At 38.3% G+C, this 15,068-nt stretch overlaps 1 protein-coding gene across 6 annotated transcripts; it reads left to right on the top strand.

The window, feature by feature from the left end:
• Positions 1 to 982: 982 nt before the first annotated feature.
• hmg20a (high mobility group 20A) lies at positions 983 to 14,816 on the top strand. Of its 6 annotated transcripts, none has more exons than XM_007235036.4 (10): positions 983 to 1,122; positions 1,702 to 1,744; positions 3,198 to 3,293; positions 3,514 to 3,723; positions 4,409 to 4,541; positions 6,031 to 6,068; positions 10,762 to 10,837; positions 12,202 to 12,417; positions 13,353 to 13,485; positions 14,350 to 14,816. In XM_007235036.4, the coding sequence occupies exons 3-10, from the start codon at positions 3,228 to 3,230 to the stop codon at positions 14,351 to 14,353; spliced, it is 876 nt and encodes a 291-aa protein (XP_007235098.1). In that variant the 5' UTR covers positions 983 to 1,122; positions 1,702 to 1,744; positions 3,198 to 3,227; the 3' UTR covers positions 14,354 to 14,816. The 6 variants fall into 6 exon arrangements, with proteins under 6 accessions (XP_007235098.1, XP_007235099.1, XP_022527363.1 ...); XM_007235037.4 differs by having other exon boundaries at positions 3,208 to 3,293; XM_007235035.4 differs by lacking the exon at positions 1,702 to 1,744 and having other exon boundaries at positions 1,002 to 1,122.
• Positions 14,817 to 15,068: the final 252 nt, after the last annotated feature.

Here is a 15,068-nt window from a genome sequence, read left to right on the forward strand (position 1 = left end):
GAAGTGAAACATGATGATGAGTACAAACTTTTGTCGAATAGTCCACCTCTATTCACCGCTTTTAGCCGATAATCCCAACAGGTTTACAATGCTAGCAAAAGGGGCATAGAGTTCACTAATTTTACAACATTATCACTAATTTTACACTATTAACAAGATCAAAGTAGCTCCACACTTTATTGGTAGAATTCCAAAAGACCTGACATTTAAAATGAGGCACTGAGAGCTTTAAAAGTGCACCAGCAGTTCTTTAAAAAGACTGTTTATACACACAGTACCCTGAGGTAGTTATCCGCATGCTGCCATCTTGAAATTAAGTCATGATAATTTGACTGACAAGCACGAAAGAATAGCTGGGATAAGAGAGCAGACTGCCAAATTAATTCATTGGAAATGCCATAAGCAGCGCTACGTCCCTATCATTAGCACTGTAAGCCTGTTCAGAGCATGCGCTAAAGTGCTGTATTTTAGAATCTGGGGTTGAATGGAGGTGAGATATTCAACAAATGTTCATACTTATCATATTTCACTAAACCCCAAGTCCATTTCACACCGAATTTCTCCTTAAACGCTGCAACTTTGTCCACAGCAGCCATTAACTGTAATGAACTCACAAACAACTCACGTGAATTCCATCACAAGCATTCACCCCATTTATCCCCATTTTATATTGTTTAGTTTATGATGAAGCGCTGATCTGGGGACTACAGTATAGAAAACTACAGGCTGTATTTAACCCGCTGTCTCAGCAGGGGGCGCCAACGGTCACACTGTCAGTTCGCGAGAGAATGCACCAACACCGATCTATATCCCTCCGCCACACAAACTAGTCCCCGGGAAAAATGTCCAAATCGGTAGACTCAAAATAACACATCCCAAAAGCACCACGCGACTCTGATCCAAATACATCTAAACGCACCATTACATTGATCAAATAATCCGCCTTTAGACTTTAAATATATTTCATATTCATAAACTGTGTACATCCGCGGCCACAGCGCCACCAAGCTCGTACCCGTCGCCGTGTGATGACGCCGGACGTGTGGCTATTTGCATTGTTTTGGTTCGTGCAGTTTGTTATTTAGAAAATCTCCTGAAACACTCCGATTTTGTCAGATACAGGTCAGTGACTCTCTTACTGTCCCCGCGGGCTCGCCTGCGCTGCTCTCAGCCCGTGTTCTGGTACTGAAGCGCCGTTAGAAGCGCTGTAGTTCAGTGTAGTGTTGTGGAGCCGCTGCGGTCGGGTCGCTGCTGCGGGTCTAAACACGATGAGCTGAGTTTATCCTGCACGGCGCAGAGACTCTAATAATCAGGGTTTTAATTAGGTTCAGATTACAGTCACAGCTGTAGCTACAGGAGAACTGCGATAACTAGATGTTTCGCAGAGGCTGAATTTGACTTAATTTTCTTACTCGGATTTCTCATTCCACCTTAACTGGTGCAGCATATCCACACAGGCTGTGTCTCAAATTTATACAAATAAAGTATTATGATCGCAGAAAATCACGTATTTATGTCTTAGTCTGTTTCGCTCATTCATATCGCATCCTAGTAAGTTACCTCAGTCTGACCGCATTTATGACAGCAAGTTGTCAGTGTTTTAGTTAGCTAATAATGTTTTTAATGTAAGTGTAATGTGTTTGTAACACAGATTGCTAAATATTGTCTACAGTCTAATGAGACAAATACCTAACGTTACAGGTTCGGACACAGCCACTCGGTGTTTTGGGACGGGCAACAAAAGGTAACGTTAGCGGTAGCTAACGCTAGGTTAGCTAACAAATGTAATTAGCTAGTTAACTACCAAACATGGTTTCTTAGCTAGGATAGGTTAACTAACTTAGTTACATTCTGAAAAATTTAAAGTGGAACTGAAAATTCTTTAACCCATAAGAGGCCATACCCATTTCTGAATATTGATAAGGCACCAAATTCAAAAATAGAGAATATAAGTTAAATAACATTCCAATTTGCAAAAAAAAAAAAAAAATCAGGGAGGCGCCCCCGGACCTGGACTTGGATAGTGCCCTAACTCAGTGTTTCTCAACCAGGGTGCCGGGGTGTGTCCCAAATCACAGGCAGCACTAATCGCGCTAATTGTGACGCGCTATTTTATTTCATATTCCGCCAGCAACACCCCCCGTTCTCACCTGAAGTACTGCGCCATCATCCCCCCCCCCCCGTTCTCACCAGAAGTACTGCAACAGCACCCCCCCCGTTCTCACCTGAAGTACTGCGCCAGCCCCCCCCATACCCCCCCCCCCTCGTTGTCTGAAGTACTGCGCCAGCATCCCCCCCCCCCCTTCTCACCTGAAGTACTGCGCCAGCACCCCCCCACCCCCCCCCCCCCGTAAACTGTGGTGCCTTGACATCTCGCAAATATTTAAAGGGTGACGTGATAGAAAAAGGGTTGAGAAACACTGCCCTAACTTAACTGATTAGACTAACACTTATTTTATTGTCTGCAATGCTGCCAAGACTTGCCAGTTTCGCTGTATAAAAGGTAATAAAGATATACCCAAAAATAAACACAAATAGCAGAATTTTGTGCTTTGTTCAGACTTGGGTTAGTAGGTATAAGTAAGAGGAGTGTGCCATATCGTGTTTACCTCTTCTCATTCAGTGTGTTTAATTTCTTTTTATGATTTTGCGTTGTAAATTTAATATTGAAGTCATTAAAGCTGTACAGGAATATGTAGAAATATTTTGTAAAAAAGTATACTTTTATACTTTAGATTACCACTGAGGAAGTACCACCCAAAAATGTATTATGTATGGTATTATGTTTGCAGATTATGTGATAAGTGCAAGTACTTAATATTCTGCAATTTAGTATTGTGACAGATTGTTTTGCTACATTAAATTGTATTCATGCTACATTATTTATTTATTTATTATTTATATTCATTAGTTTATACAAATTGCTTTGTAAATTACTTTAATATTCAAAACGATCGATTTTTGTTTGTTTTGCTGAATGATTGAAACTGTTAAGCTTACATGAAATAAAACTTTCTTTTTGTATTGCAGTAAAATATTTGTTGAAATGTAATGAAATATTTTTCCATGTTTCTTTTCCATATTACTAATAATATATTTCTTGCAAAAATGCCCTGAAAAATTGTGAAAGAGATACAGAATGTGACCTTATGGTTATTGTATATCGTATGTGTGTGTCTGTGTGTGATGTTCTGTAGTTCTGTTTAGTGTGTGAAGAGTAACAAGATATGGAAGAGCAGAGTGCTTCACCTGGAGCGAACACAGATAACAGCAGCCAGAGGAATGGAGAGGAGGTAACACTGTAATTAATGATAATTAAATATTTTGAATAAAATGAAAGTACATAAAATAATCCATATCAACCAGAATCATTCTCTCTATCAGCATAGAGATGTCTTTTCTGAGTATTCTATCACTGTAGAAGATGCAGATAGAGAGGGATGAATAATGATTTGATTTAAACTTTAAGATTTTGAATTTGGTCTCAGAGACTGTCTTTCTCTGGCCCTTCAGAAACCACGCAGGGCAAGTTGGACTAAAGGAAGGAAGAGAAAGAAGCCTTTAAAGGACAGCAATGCACCCAAAGCTCCCCTAACCGGATATGTACGATTTATGAATGATCGGCGGGAGCAACTGCGTGCCGAGAGACCGGACGTACCCTTCCCAGAAATCACCAGGATGCTTGGCAATGAGTGGAGCAAACTGCCGCCTGATGAGAAACAGGTGAGGAGACTTTATAAAAAAAAAAAATTAAAATGTAGCAAATCGAAAAATATATACATACGAAGAGATTGCTAAGCTGCTGCAAGGCCCTTAACCCTCTCTGTTCTCTGGACACTACAACAAATGCTGCCCATTTCCCTGGGCACATGTGATTCAAGATTCAATTCAAGATTCAAGATTTTTATTGTCACGTCACAGAGTACAGGTGTACATGTGAGTGAAAAACTTGGGTGCAGATTCCCACCAATGCGCAAAGAATAATATTTACAAGAGAGTAATAAAATAATATAAAATATATAAAAATAGGACATACAGATAACTTACAGTATAAACACTATTTACAATACACTTAATTACAATAAACATGATAACTTACACTATAGACAAATATTGCACAGAACAGATATGCACAGATGTAGATATGGATAGTGTGGAAGTAGTCAGTATGTCACAGTATAGCTATGAGTAAGTGCAGGTAAGGAATGAGTTGAGTGGGGAGTGCAGGGGGCAGAATGCTGTATAATATGGAAAAGTCTGATAGATGCAGTGTAAAGTAAAGTGCAGGGTGCAGAGTTTGTATGGGTGTCAGTGGGGTGGGTTGTGCGTACTGTTAATGTGTGTTTGTGTTTTCTGCATGGATTAAATCTCAGGAAAAAAAGAGTTGACTCTGTTTCTCTCCATGCAGCGCTATTTAGATGAGGCAGAGAAAGACAAGGAGCGCTACATGAGGGAGCTGGAGAAGTATCAGCAGACAGAGGCATACAAGCACTTCACCAGGAAAGTGCAGGAGAAGCAGAAGGGCAAGAGACACAGAGGAGGTACAGACAGACATCTGTACTGTGAATATTTTGCTAGTTTTATTTTCTTTCAAGGTGGTGGTAGAGAGCTGGTGGTAGAGAGCTGATTTTTGTTTTGTTTGGGCAAAAGTTTAGGCAAATAAAAATCGTAATGTGTCAGGCAGGCTGTATGATTTCCTTTGCTGTTACAGTAGTTCCTAGTTTTTGTAGTCCTTTGTTTCCAGTCTCAACAGTAAAATATATAGCAAGTTATTTTGTTATTTATTTTTGTTTTGTTTTATGTTGTATTTATTATGATCACTTCACATGAAAATTAACATAGATTTGTAGGCTTTCAGTAAGTAATCATCTGTTTAGCAAGCTATTACAGATTTGTTTAATCGTAGTTGCCATTCAGAACAGTTTTTTCTCTCATTTAAAAATGTGAAGTTGACTTCAAGTTATCCAGTGTTTTCAGGGTGGCATTCAATGCATTTATTGCTTATTTTAACTTATTCTTTGTTGTAGAAAAAGTTAATGTCTTTTGGAATTGATTAAAAAAAATGCTTTGACATGGTTTTATAAGTGTACAAGTGTGTTGAATGCACACCATAAATGTACACTCTGAATGAAGTATACTATTCATCTTTTTGTCAGATTCTTGTGAAAAGAAATAGAATTCATGCTTTTTTGACGGATTCATGTCATTGTATTGGCTCACAAAATCTGCATAGCCTAGTCTAACACAAACTATAATGTGTAATTGTAAAATTTACTGGATACTTTAGAGTTGGCATGGCGTGTGGCTTAGAGGGCCCTTTCATCTTCCCTGGTCAGCCTAACATTAGCATTTAGCCATTAGATGTAGCTGACAGGGATGTAAGAAAATATAATAGTGTATAAAAGTGTGGTAGAATATTGTTTTATGATTATTAGTTCATATGTTAAGCTTGGTATCAGACAGCGGTTAATTTTGTGCTGTATTCTATTGTTAGTCCCACTATTATGATTTTATTAAAAGTTAGCGTTTCTTCTACTTAGATTTTATAGACAGAATAGTATGTTTTTATACTGGGTCAGTTTTCTTTGATTTGATTTAAACAGTCGCAATATATTGACTTGCTTACAGTATCACAATGTATTGTAGTAAAATGAATTGGAACCCTATAGCATGATGATTTTCTTGTTATTCATTCATTCATTCTAAAAGAAATAGCTCTTCATTCTAAAGTATCTTTAAATTATGAACAGGAGAGCAGTATGATGTGAAACACAGTATATTTGTCCATGTATGGACTTTGGGTTGTCGGATATAAAGCTCTTTTGAAAAATCTTAAATCCATTGGTAATTCAGATTCATTTTTCTTCTGTATCTTTGGCTGTTTCTGCTTTTGAAATGCCCTCTAAAGCAGAGGGCAGATAAGCTGCTCACATGCATCAGTCTCTTATCAGTTCAAGATGGAAGGAAGGCTTAATCACAGGAAACATTAATCAGCTGCTACTGCTCTTAAGCTCTTTCTCTTTGTAACAGATGTGGCGCGGCAGTCTGCCAGGGAGGCTCTTCACGAGGTAAGAGAAACTTTAATCCCAGCCTAAACACACACAAGCACTTTGTCTTTGAGCAGATACAAAAATATTGTGCAGCTTTTCTCTTTGGCTTTTTACATCACATCAGGCCCACATGTATTCTGCTCTGATGCCCAGAAACTAGGGCTGGGGCGGTATTGATTTTTTATAACCGCGGTAAAAAACTGATGCACCACCGCGATATTGCGGTTAACCGCGAGACCCCAAAACACCCCCCCCCCCCCCCCCCCAAAAAAAAAAAAACACCACAAATTTATTGGTAACAGATCTTTATTCTTCAAACCATACAGCCTACACACAACCTCTACATAAACCATAAATACAGCATAACGAGTGAACATATGCTGCCTGTATAATTCGTCATTGTACAGCTAACCTGTCTTTTTCCGAGCAGACTTTTTGAAGGAGGAGCTTGTCCGCCTCCCCCTTCTCCATCCATAGATCTATTTTAGGGCTGGCCCGAATAGCGGTTTTGAGCTCAGGATATTCGGCAGTAATTGGTAGCGAATATTCTAATATTCGTTAAAAAAAAAAAAAGACGAATTAATCCACAGCAAAATTTTCCACTGACCCCCGGCCCCGAAAAAAATATATTTCTCACCCCTTTCCTCGGGCCGTTCGGGCTCAAGGCTCAAGAAGTCTGTGATAGGCGTCTGTTTTTTTTTTTATTCACACTCTTCTTATTTCTCATTAAATATCTACTAGATACAGATTATATCTGTACAGTATCATTTATTTCACTTCCCTCCTGAATATTTGGAGTGCATTATGTCTCCTTATGTTGTGTAGTTATGTAGTTTTCACCCCAGAATTTCTGCTGCCTCACACCAGGCTTCGGCTGCATCGCAGGGCAGGAGCGCAGCTGCGTTACGGCTATTTCGTTTGAATTGTGCAGTGCAGAGTATTACAGATTTTGTATTTTTGCACTTGGGCTATTAGCTCAATATTAAATATTTCGTTTGTTTATAAATTATTTTATATTCTTAAACCATGTTAAATTATATTTGATTGGAGGAAATTAATTCAGACATCATTTCTTTTTTGTCCCGTTACCGTTCCGCAAAAAAAAACCTTCTTTTAATCCCGCATCAGCCCGCCACATACACAGTTTTGCCGCACCTGCCCCGCGGTCCTAAATAAATTTAATAAATTACATTTAGTGCTTAAAATTAAAAAAAATATTTATTAAAACCGCGCTGAATAGTGCGGTCACGTTTCTTACCACATTACAAAAAAAAAATCGGTGTGTGTGTGCGCGTGTCGGTCCATTCTCCGCTCCTTTTTTGTGCTTAGGGTTTTTTTGTTGCGTGCATGAGAATCACTGCGTGATTATTACAATTTTCTTAACTATTTATTAATGTGCTCCCACATCCTCTGGATTGATTAAACTCCTGTTCCCGCCAATAACAATTCAGTTCTGTCTGTGCCGCAAGATATCCTGACGGGACCCGCGTCATATAATATGTTGATTAAAATGTCGTGACGTTAAGAAATCGGCTCGCAAGAGACAACCGACCAAAAAAAAGACATTAGTTCCATTTTAAAATAATAGAAACCTGTCCTTTATGTTTGACCATTTTTGTTTCACTTTACGTGTCCTTACTCATCTGAAGTTTATTTATCTGAACTGAGTTTTATATGGTTATATTTGTAGCGGTTCTGAACTCAGTTCCGCGTGCTGTGAAAGAGACAAGGCGCAGCGCATTTTACCTCAGACTTGGTCAGATAACAACATTTCAGTAAAGATGGTGGTTATCGTTTTATATCATTGCTTTGCTGTTTGAACTACACTTCAACCAACCTTACTATTTTTCCCAAGACTGAGGCGCAATGCCGCGCGTTCTCCGCGGTGCTCACGCAGAACAGCCAGCAGCCAGACAATGAATTAATATATTTTACTTTCTCAAAATGTGACCACGGAACACCTTACATGGCTCTATGGTTTACCTTGAGGTGGGTGAATTAGTTTGATGTGTTGGCGAGAGGTGCAGACACCACTTTCCGGCAAAACTTGCAGATGATTCTCTTCTGTTCTGAGTCTTTTTCTTCCTTTTTTCTCAACTTACTGAGCCTGCCCTGTAGCTTCCATTTCCGAGCCAATATTAGTGCTGCTAATCTTCACTCTCTTCAGCAGCCTCAATGGAGACGAAGTGAGCAGGAGACTCCAGAGCTGTTCTGACCTCAATGAGTACCACGCACCGCGTTTTGCTTAACCCATTCGCCGCCGCGCCAGTGCAGCGGCAGCACAGATAAATGACAAAAAAATTTATATTCGATATTATGAATTTTGAGATCGTTTGACACCAATATCTATCGCGATCAAAATATATTTGATATATTGCACAGCCCTATAGTGTAGGACTTGACATATTAATACTGAATTCACCACAGTTGTGCTTATATGGAGCATTTTACTACCGCTCAAAACGCAGTCAATCAGATTTGACAGCCATAAAAAAATGCGGTAATGACGGTAATGAGCTCATCACCGCGGTGACGTCCCATAACCGCGGTATTGCGGTAATAAAATTATCGTCACAGCCCTACCAGAAACTCAACTTGTTGCTGCAGCAGTGAATGCTGAAGCTTTGTTCTCATTCAGCTTTAGGAAATTAAATGATGTGCTTACCAGACGCTTAGCTGCCAGCTAGATGAGCCTTAATGGCACAGCAGTGTCAGAGCTTAATGAAATTACAGCTCTTTAAATTTGTGAGTGCACAGAGCCTTTTGGTCTTCAGACTGAAACACTTGGAGGCACAAATGTACAGTACCAAGCACTAGGGATGCACACAGTGTATAATTCAGTATCATTATTTTAATGTGCTTATGGTCAGTAGTCAAGTGACAGTACATGCAGAGTCTACTGCAATTCTGTATTAATTTTGTTCGGTTTTTTTTTTGCTGCTTGATACAAAGGAGTACAAAGTTTACACTATTTTAATAATTTTTCATGACATACCATTATGGATACAAAGGAAATCAATTATTTGATTTCATTCTGATTTTGTACGTTTCCACTGACAAAGACATGAACAGTCTATAATTTTAAGGGTGGGTTTATTTTAACAGTGAAAGATAGCATATCATAAATAAAATCCAGAAAATCACATTGTATTATATAAATTAATTTACATTTTGCAGATGGAAATTTGATCAGCATTTGATCAGTTACCAACCATTTAGTTCTGGCTCCTACAAACTAGTTAGATGATCCTAATTAACTCGTTACCTGCATTAAGACAGCTGTCTTAAATTGTTACCCGTATAAAAGACTCCTGTCCACAGGCTCAATTAATCAGCCAGACCCTTAACATCTACAACATGGGCAAGACCAAAGAGCTTTCTGATGATGTCAGAGACAAGATTATAGACCTGCACTAGGCTAGAATGGGCTACAAAACCATATTTAAGATGCTAGAGGAGAAGGAGACAACAGTTGGTACGATAGTAAGAAAAATGGAATAAACATCCAAAATGAAAGGTGAGAGATCAGCCTAAAACTACACAGGGGAACTTGTTAATGATCTCAAGGCAGCTGGGACCACAGTCATCAAGAAAACCATTAGTAACACATTATGCCCTAATGGATTAAGATCCTGCAGTGTCCACAGGGTCCCCCTGCTCAAGAAGGCACATGTGCAGACCAGTCTGAAGTTTGCCATTGAACACCTGGACGATTCTGAAAGTGACTGGGAGAAGTGGCTGTAGTCAGATGAGACAAAAATTAAGCTCTTTGGCATCAACTCAACTCGCAGTGTTAGGAGGAAGAGAGATGCTGACTATGATCCAAAAACACCGTCCCTACTGTCAAGCACGAAGGTTTGTTTTGAGGTTATTTGTTTTCTGCTAAGGGCACAGGACTACTTCACCACATAAATGGGAGAATGAATGGAGCCATGTACCAGCCATGAGCCATGAGAATGGAGCCATGAGTGACAACCTCCTCCCCTCCACCAGGACATTAAAAATGGGTCATGGCTGGGTAAAACGTACAGCAAAGGCAATAAAGGATTGGCTCAAAAAGAAGCACATTAAGGTGATTGAGGGGACAGGCCAGTCTCCAGACCTTAATTCCATAGAAAACTTATGGAGGGAGCTGAAACGTCTTCTAATTGCCATACAAGAGCTTCAAAATCTTAATGATTTAGAAATGATCTGCAAAGAGGAGTGGACCAAAATTTCTCCTGACAAACCTCATCATCAACTACAAAAAAGTGTTTAGCCACCAAGTATTAAGTCTTGTTTATCAAAGGGATCAAATACTTATTTCTCTCTGCAAAATGCAAATGAATGTATATAATTTATACAATGTGATTTTCTGAATTTTAATTGTGATTTTCTTTCTCACTGTCAAAATGAATCTACCATTACAAGTATAGACTGTTCATGTCTTTGTCAGTGAGCAAACTTACAGAATTAGATAATAGATAATATTTGCCAAGTATTGTTTATTTGTCTCCAATATTGACATGTTGCATCACTGATATCTGATATAACATTCCAATATATATCGCAGAAAAAATACTGCAGGTTGTCCAGGATTGTGCAGAATAATGATATTTGCATTATATTTACTATAAGTGAGCCCTTGAATAGCTAAGAGATTTTTCTACTCTTTTTTTTCCTATTCTATCTTGTTCTCTCTTTCTCTCTCTCTCTCTCTCTCATCTGTCAGAATGACGGAGTGATAAAGGATCGGTCTGTGTTTGATATTCCTATCTTCACTGAGGAGTTTCTGAACCATAGTAAAGGTAATCCTTTGGTCCAGACAAATTCAGTCATTCAGACAGGTTGTGTGTGTCTGTGTGTTTGCACGCATGCATTGTTTAGGCCTCAGTGTGACACTCACAATTTGCAAGACCCCACAATTTCACCATGTGTCACCTGTATGATTGATGTTTGAATTGTATTCTGCATGAATGTGCACCCGCTACAGATGCAAGTGTTTGAATGCACACAAGCAAAGTCTTTGCTGCCCTTGGGTTTTTCTCTTATTTGCCCAACCTTTCCCAAAATAGAGATTCTGATTGATTCTGCCTCTTAGTTTGACCATTCTAAAAGGACCTGTTTTAAATTTACAGTGGCTTGAAAAAACTTTTTCCAATTTTGTGACCTTACAACCACAAATTCAAATGTATCTTATTAAGATTTTAAGTGAAAGACCAACACAAAGCAGCAAAATAATTGTGAAAGGGAATAAAAATGTCAGTCAGTATTATTTTGTTTCTAAACTAAAGGCAAAAGAGTGGAGAAGGGACAAAATATTGTGTTTAATGGTACCAGTGTGCTGGAACGACCATCCCTGCTAAGCCTAATATATTTGTTATAAAAAAACTGGGGTGTCGAGTCGCTTTTCGCTGGAGTTCTTCAGGCCACGTCACACATCTGTACATACTTACATCACACGTACAACCTCTGAAAGAGGATCCGGCTCAGTTGGAGCAATGGAGACTTCAGAAGAGGAAACTCAGAGCTCAGCAGCTCATTCACTTATAGTAAAAACAAAATTTGTAGTTGAAGTGAAGTTTCTGACTGAGCGACCTCTCTCTCTCTGACTGAACATAACCTGGAATCAGATTCACCCGCTCTAAAAGGAGACCACATTACACCCGCCCAGTTTAAAATGATTTTTCTGTATGCTGGGTACAATTACCCATTCTCACCAGAGAGGATCCTAAATTCCAAAACTTACAGACATCAGCTTTAAATAAAAATCTGAAATATGAAAGTATTCATCCCCTTTACCCCTAAATAAAATCCAGTGCAATCATTTGCCTTCAGAAGTCACTTAATTATTTAATTTAGTCCAGCTGTGTGTAATTTAGTCTCAGAATGAATAAACCTGTTCTGTGAAGGCCTCAGTGTTTTGTTAGAGAACAACAATGAGAACTAGCCATACAACATCAGTAACTTTACTTACTAAAATAATATTAGAGTACAGGCTGTTAATATATAATAAAGTGCCTTTTAAGAGAAACTTAGAATGAACAGGTGTCCACAGTTTGTTTACCATGTTTATATTAGATAAGAAAGCCCACACATTTTGAGGTGTGAAGTGGTGAGTGTGATTTTTCCTTTAATTTCACATAAGTGTGTTCCTGGTGTGTTTCCCCAGCTCGCGAGGCAGAGCTGCGGCAGCTGCGCAAGACCAATATGGAGTACGAGGAGCGGAACGCAGCGCTGCAGAAGCACGTGGAAAGCATGAGGAGCGCTGTGGACCGGTTGGAGGGAGACGTGCTGCAGGAACGTACACGCAACAGTCTGCTGCAACAGCACCTCGACACTCTCCGCTCTGCACTAACACACAGCTTCTCCAACGTGCCCCTGCCTGGTGAGACACACAGATTCTCACTACAACACACACAGATACAGGTCTACTCTCTCACACGGCCAGAGTCAGAAAGCTTTGGGCTGCTTTATGGCAGTATTCATTCACATACTTTTATCCTAATTTAGATATCAAATGGGGAAGCCCTAATAGAAATGGCAAGTACTGAATAAATTTAACATATTTAGGTTTAATAAATTGAATGCTTAATTTAGGCAGATTAAAAGAAAATGCAATAAATTACATCAGAAACACATTTGCAAAAAAGAATCATGACAGTCGGACCACAATTAAGTTGTGTTACTCATCAAGTGTTTAATTTTTTATACGCTACAAAGCATGGTAGGCTTATGTCAAAAATGTTCAAATTATCCATTTTAGACAGTAAACAGCAACACTATACATAGTTATTTAAGATATTATGTTTTCTGCCAATTAATGGACATTTCCTGAGATATTATCTTCAACAGTTAGATTAACATTCTGTATCTGTTAGTAATGTAATGAAACATATTACATATGTAATAATTTCTCTCTAGACTTGAAATAAATAAATTATCCATCAATATTAAATAAACACTAGAGCTGGAAAAAAATTAAATAATAAATAGGCTGGGGGATGAGGGGGATGGGTGGAGCTACACGTCATCATACTACAACCAGCCAGCAGAGGTGCAAAACATGTTGTGTCTTTAACGTTGCATTGTCCATGCTTACTACAGTTATTAGGTTTATATCAAGGGATAAGAATCATTTGTGATATGTCTTTTAGAAGGCAGCAATACAACAGTTATTTACCGGCTTCTGTAAATCACTCCACATTGCTATGGCCTGCTGGTGCATAGTCATATAAAGCTGTATTAGTTTGCTACTGCTCCCTCTAGAATTTGAGCTCTGCATCATCCTCATGTGTTTCTGTGCTTTGTTCCCTCCTGCAGGCAGTGGAGAGACTGCCAGTCTGGACTCCATCGAGTCCTACATGAAGAAGCTCTACAATATCGTTATGTCCAACCCTCAGGAGTACGAGCACCTTATCAGTGTGGTGCGAGACGTGGTCACCCGCCTCGACAGGTAACCACTAGATCAAAAATATCTTCTGTATGATTTAACTAAGACTGTATTGCTTTACACATATTCCAGCAATCAGAGTTTTACCTAGGCACAATTTAGCTCAGTTTAGGCTGGACACATCTTTGTGAGAACAAGAAATAATGACAGTTGCTAAAATTAATGCAAAATTGGGGGAGAGGGAGGGTCATCTGTGGCACCAGCACCTAACATTAAGGTTACTCCCAAATAAACATTTAATTTCAAATTAAACATTTACGTTCATACATTTTACAAATGCACTCCTTTTCTTACCAACCTAGATTTACATTAGCAATGACATAAGAAAGTGAATTAAAATCCATAGTTCCAGTCATTCTAACTAGCCTTAAGAAAATAAGCACGTTATATTGTTTCCATAACATACATTTTGCAGCAGTCCCACCACTGCTTCTGAATTCTGAAACATACTAAAAACACAATTAGAAAACCCTACAGAGGTGCAGCTAATGACACAACAGCATGCAACTGCATGCCTAGCTCAGACAGGTAAAAAAAAGCTGGGTTGAAATTGTTCAGTCCCTGTCACCTTAAAAAGCACTGCAGTGACATAAGAAAAATGTATTATTGTTTAGTATAAATTATTCAATCTTTTCCAGTCACAGTGAAGGTCCTTTTTTGACAGAAGAATTACATTTACCAAATATTAAGTGCATCTCTAATTAATCTAATTAATTAATATTAAATTCAGTAATTTCTTGTAAATTATTTAAGTAAGTAAATAAAAAAGTAAAACATTCTGATTATTTTAGCATAATTTAAAAGCATGCTTATTATCACTAGACTCAGACCTGTAACTGACACATGCTGTGTTTGGTCTCTCTGCAGGTAATTGAGGCATTCTGATCACATGACTGTGGAATCTGAGCTTCCCTGAGCTCTGTTTTATTTAAACATCATACCCCATCCCATTTTTAAGAATTGTTTTATTAGATACACACTTTATTTCTCTTTTTCTACAGTGCTATTTTTATCTGTTCTGTTTTCTTGTTTCCACATATTCATCAGTTGTTTATTCAATGTTTACTATGCTTGTATTTCATGATTTGTTTCATAGATATGAAAAAAATATGTTCCTTTCAGCATGCTGCCATTTTTTATTATAAGAGCGATTTTAGACCTTTTTTTATTTTCTTTATACGATGTTAAGAAGTGACATTTTGTATTTGTGTTAAAAGAACCTTGTTGAAGCTGTAGTTAGTGTATTTGTGCTTTGCCACTCTTCTCTGTGCCAGCATTGTAGTACTCAACAAGAATTACACTGCAGTGACCAATAAATTGCATTTGCATTAAAAGTTTGTTTGGTTCTTTTTCAAAATGGGTGTTATTCATGCACTCGTTAAGAGATACACTTTTAAATAATGTGAATTTGTGCTCATTTCTAAGCCCATCCTGAGAAGTACCCTGAATCAATCCAGTCCTAAATATCTAAGAAAATTGTGTATTTGGGCACTAGACATTTATATTAAAAAGTATTAACATTAGTACTGGGTGGTATGTCAATGATTTTTACAATATTTTTCAAGGTTCTGATTGCACTTTTATTT

Source organism: Astyanax mexicanus, chromosome 2 (genome assembly GCF_023375975.1).
Source record: "Astyanax mexicanus isolate ESR-SI-001 chromosome 2, AstMex3_surface, whole genome shotgun sequence".
Lineage (NCBI taxonomy): Eukaryota > Metazoa > Chordata > Actinopteri > Characiformes > Acestrorhamphidae > Astyanax > Astyanax mexicanus.

Excerpts from the sequence above, each read along its gene's own strand:
- hmg20a (XM_007235036.4), top strand. The coding sequence starts at position 3,228 with ATGGAAGAGCAGAGTGCTTCACCTGGAGCGAACACAGATAACAGCAGC. Across the intron at positions 3,724-4,408 it reads TGCCGCCTGATGAGAAACAG|CGCTATTTAGATGAGGCAGA; the intron begins GTGAGGAGACTT and ends CTCTCCATGCAG. Across the intron at positions 4,542-6,030 it reads GGGCAAGAGACACAGAGGAG|ATGTGGCGCGGCAGTCTGCC; the intron begins GTACAGACAGAC and ends TCTTTGTAACAG.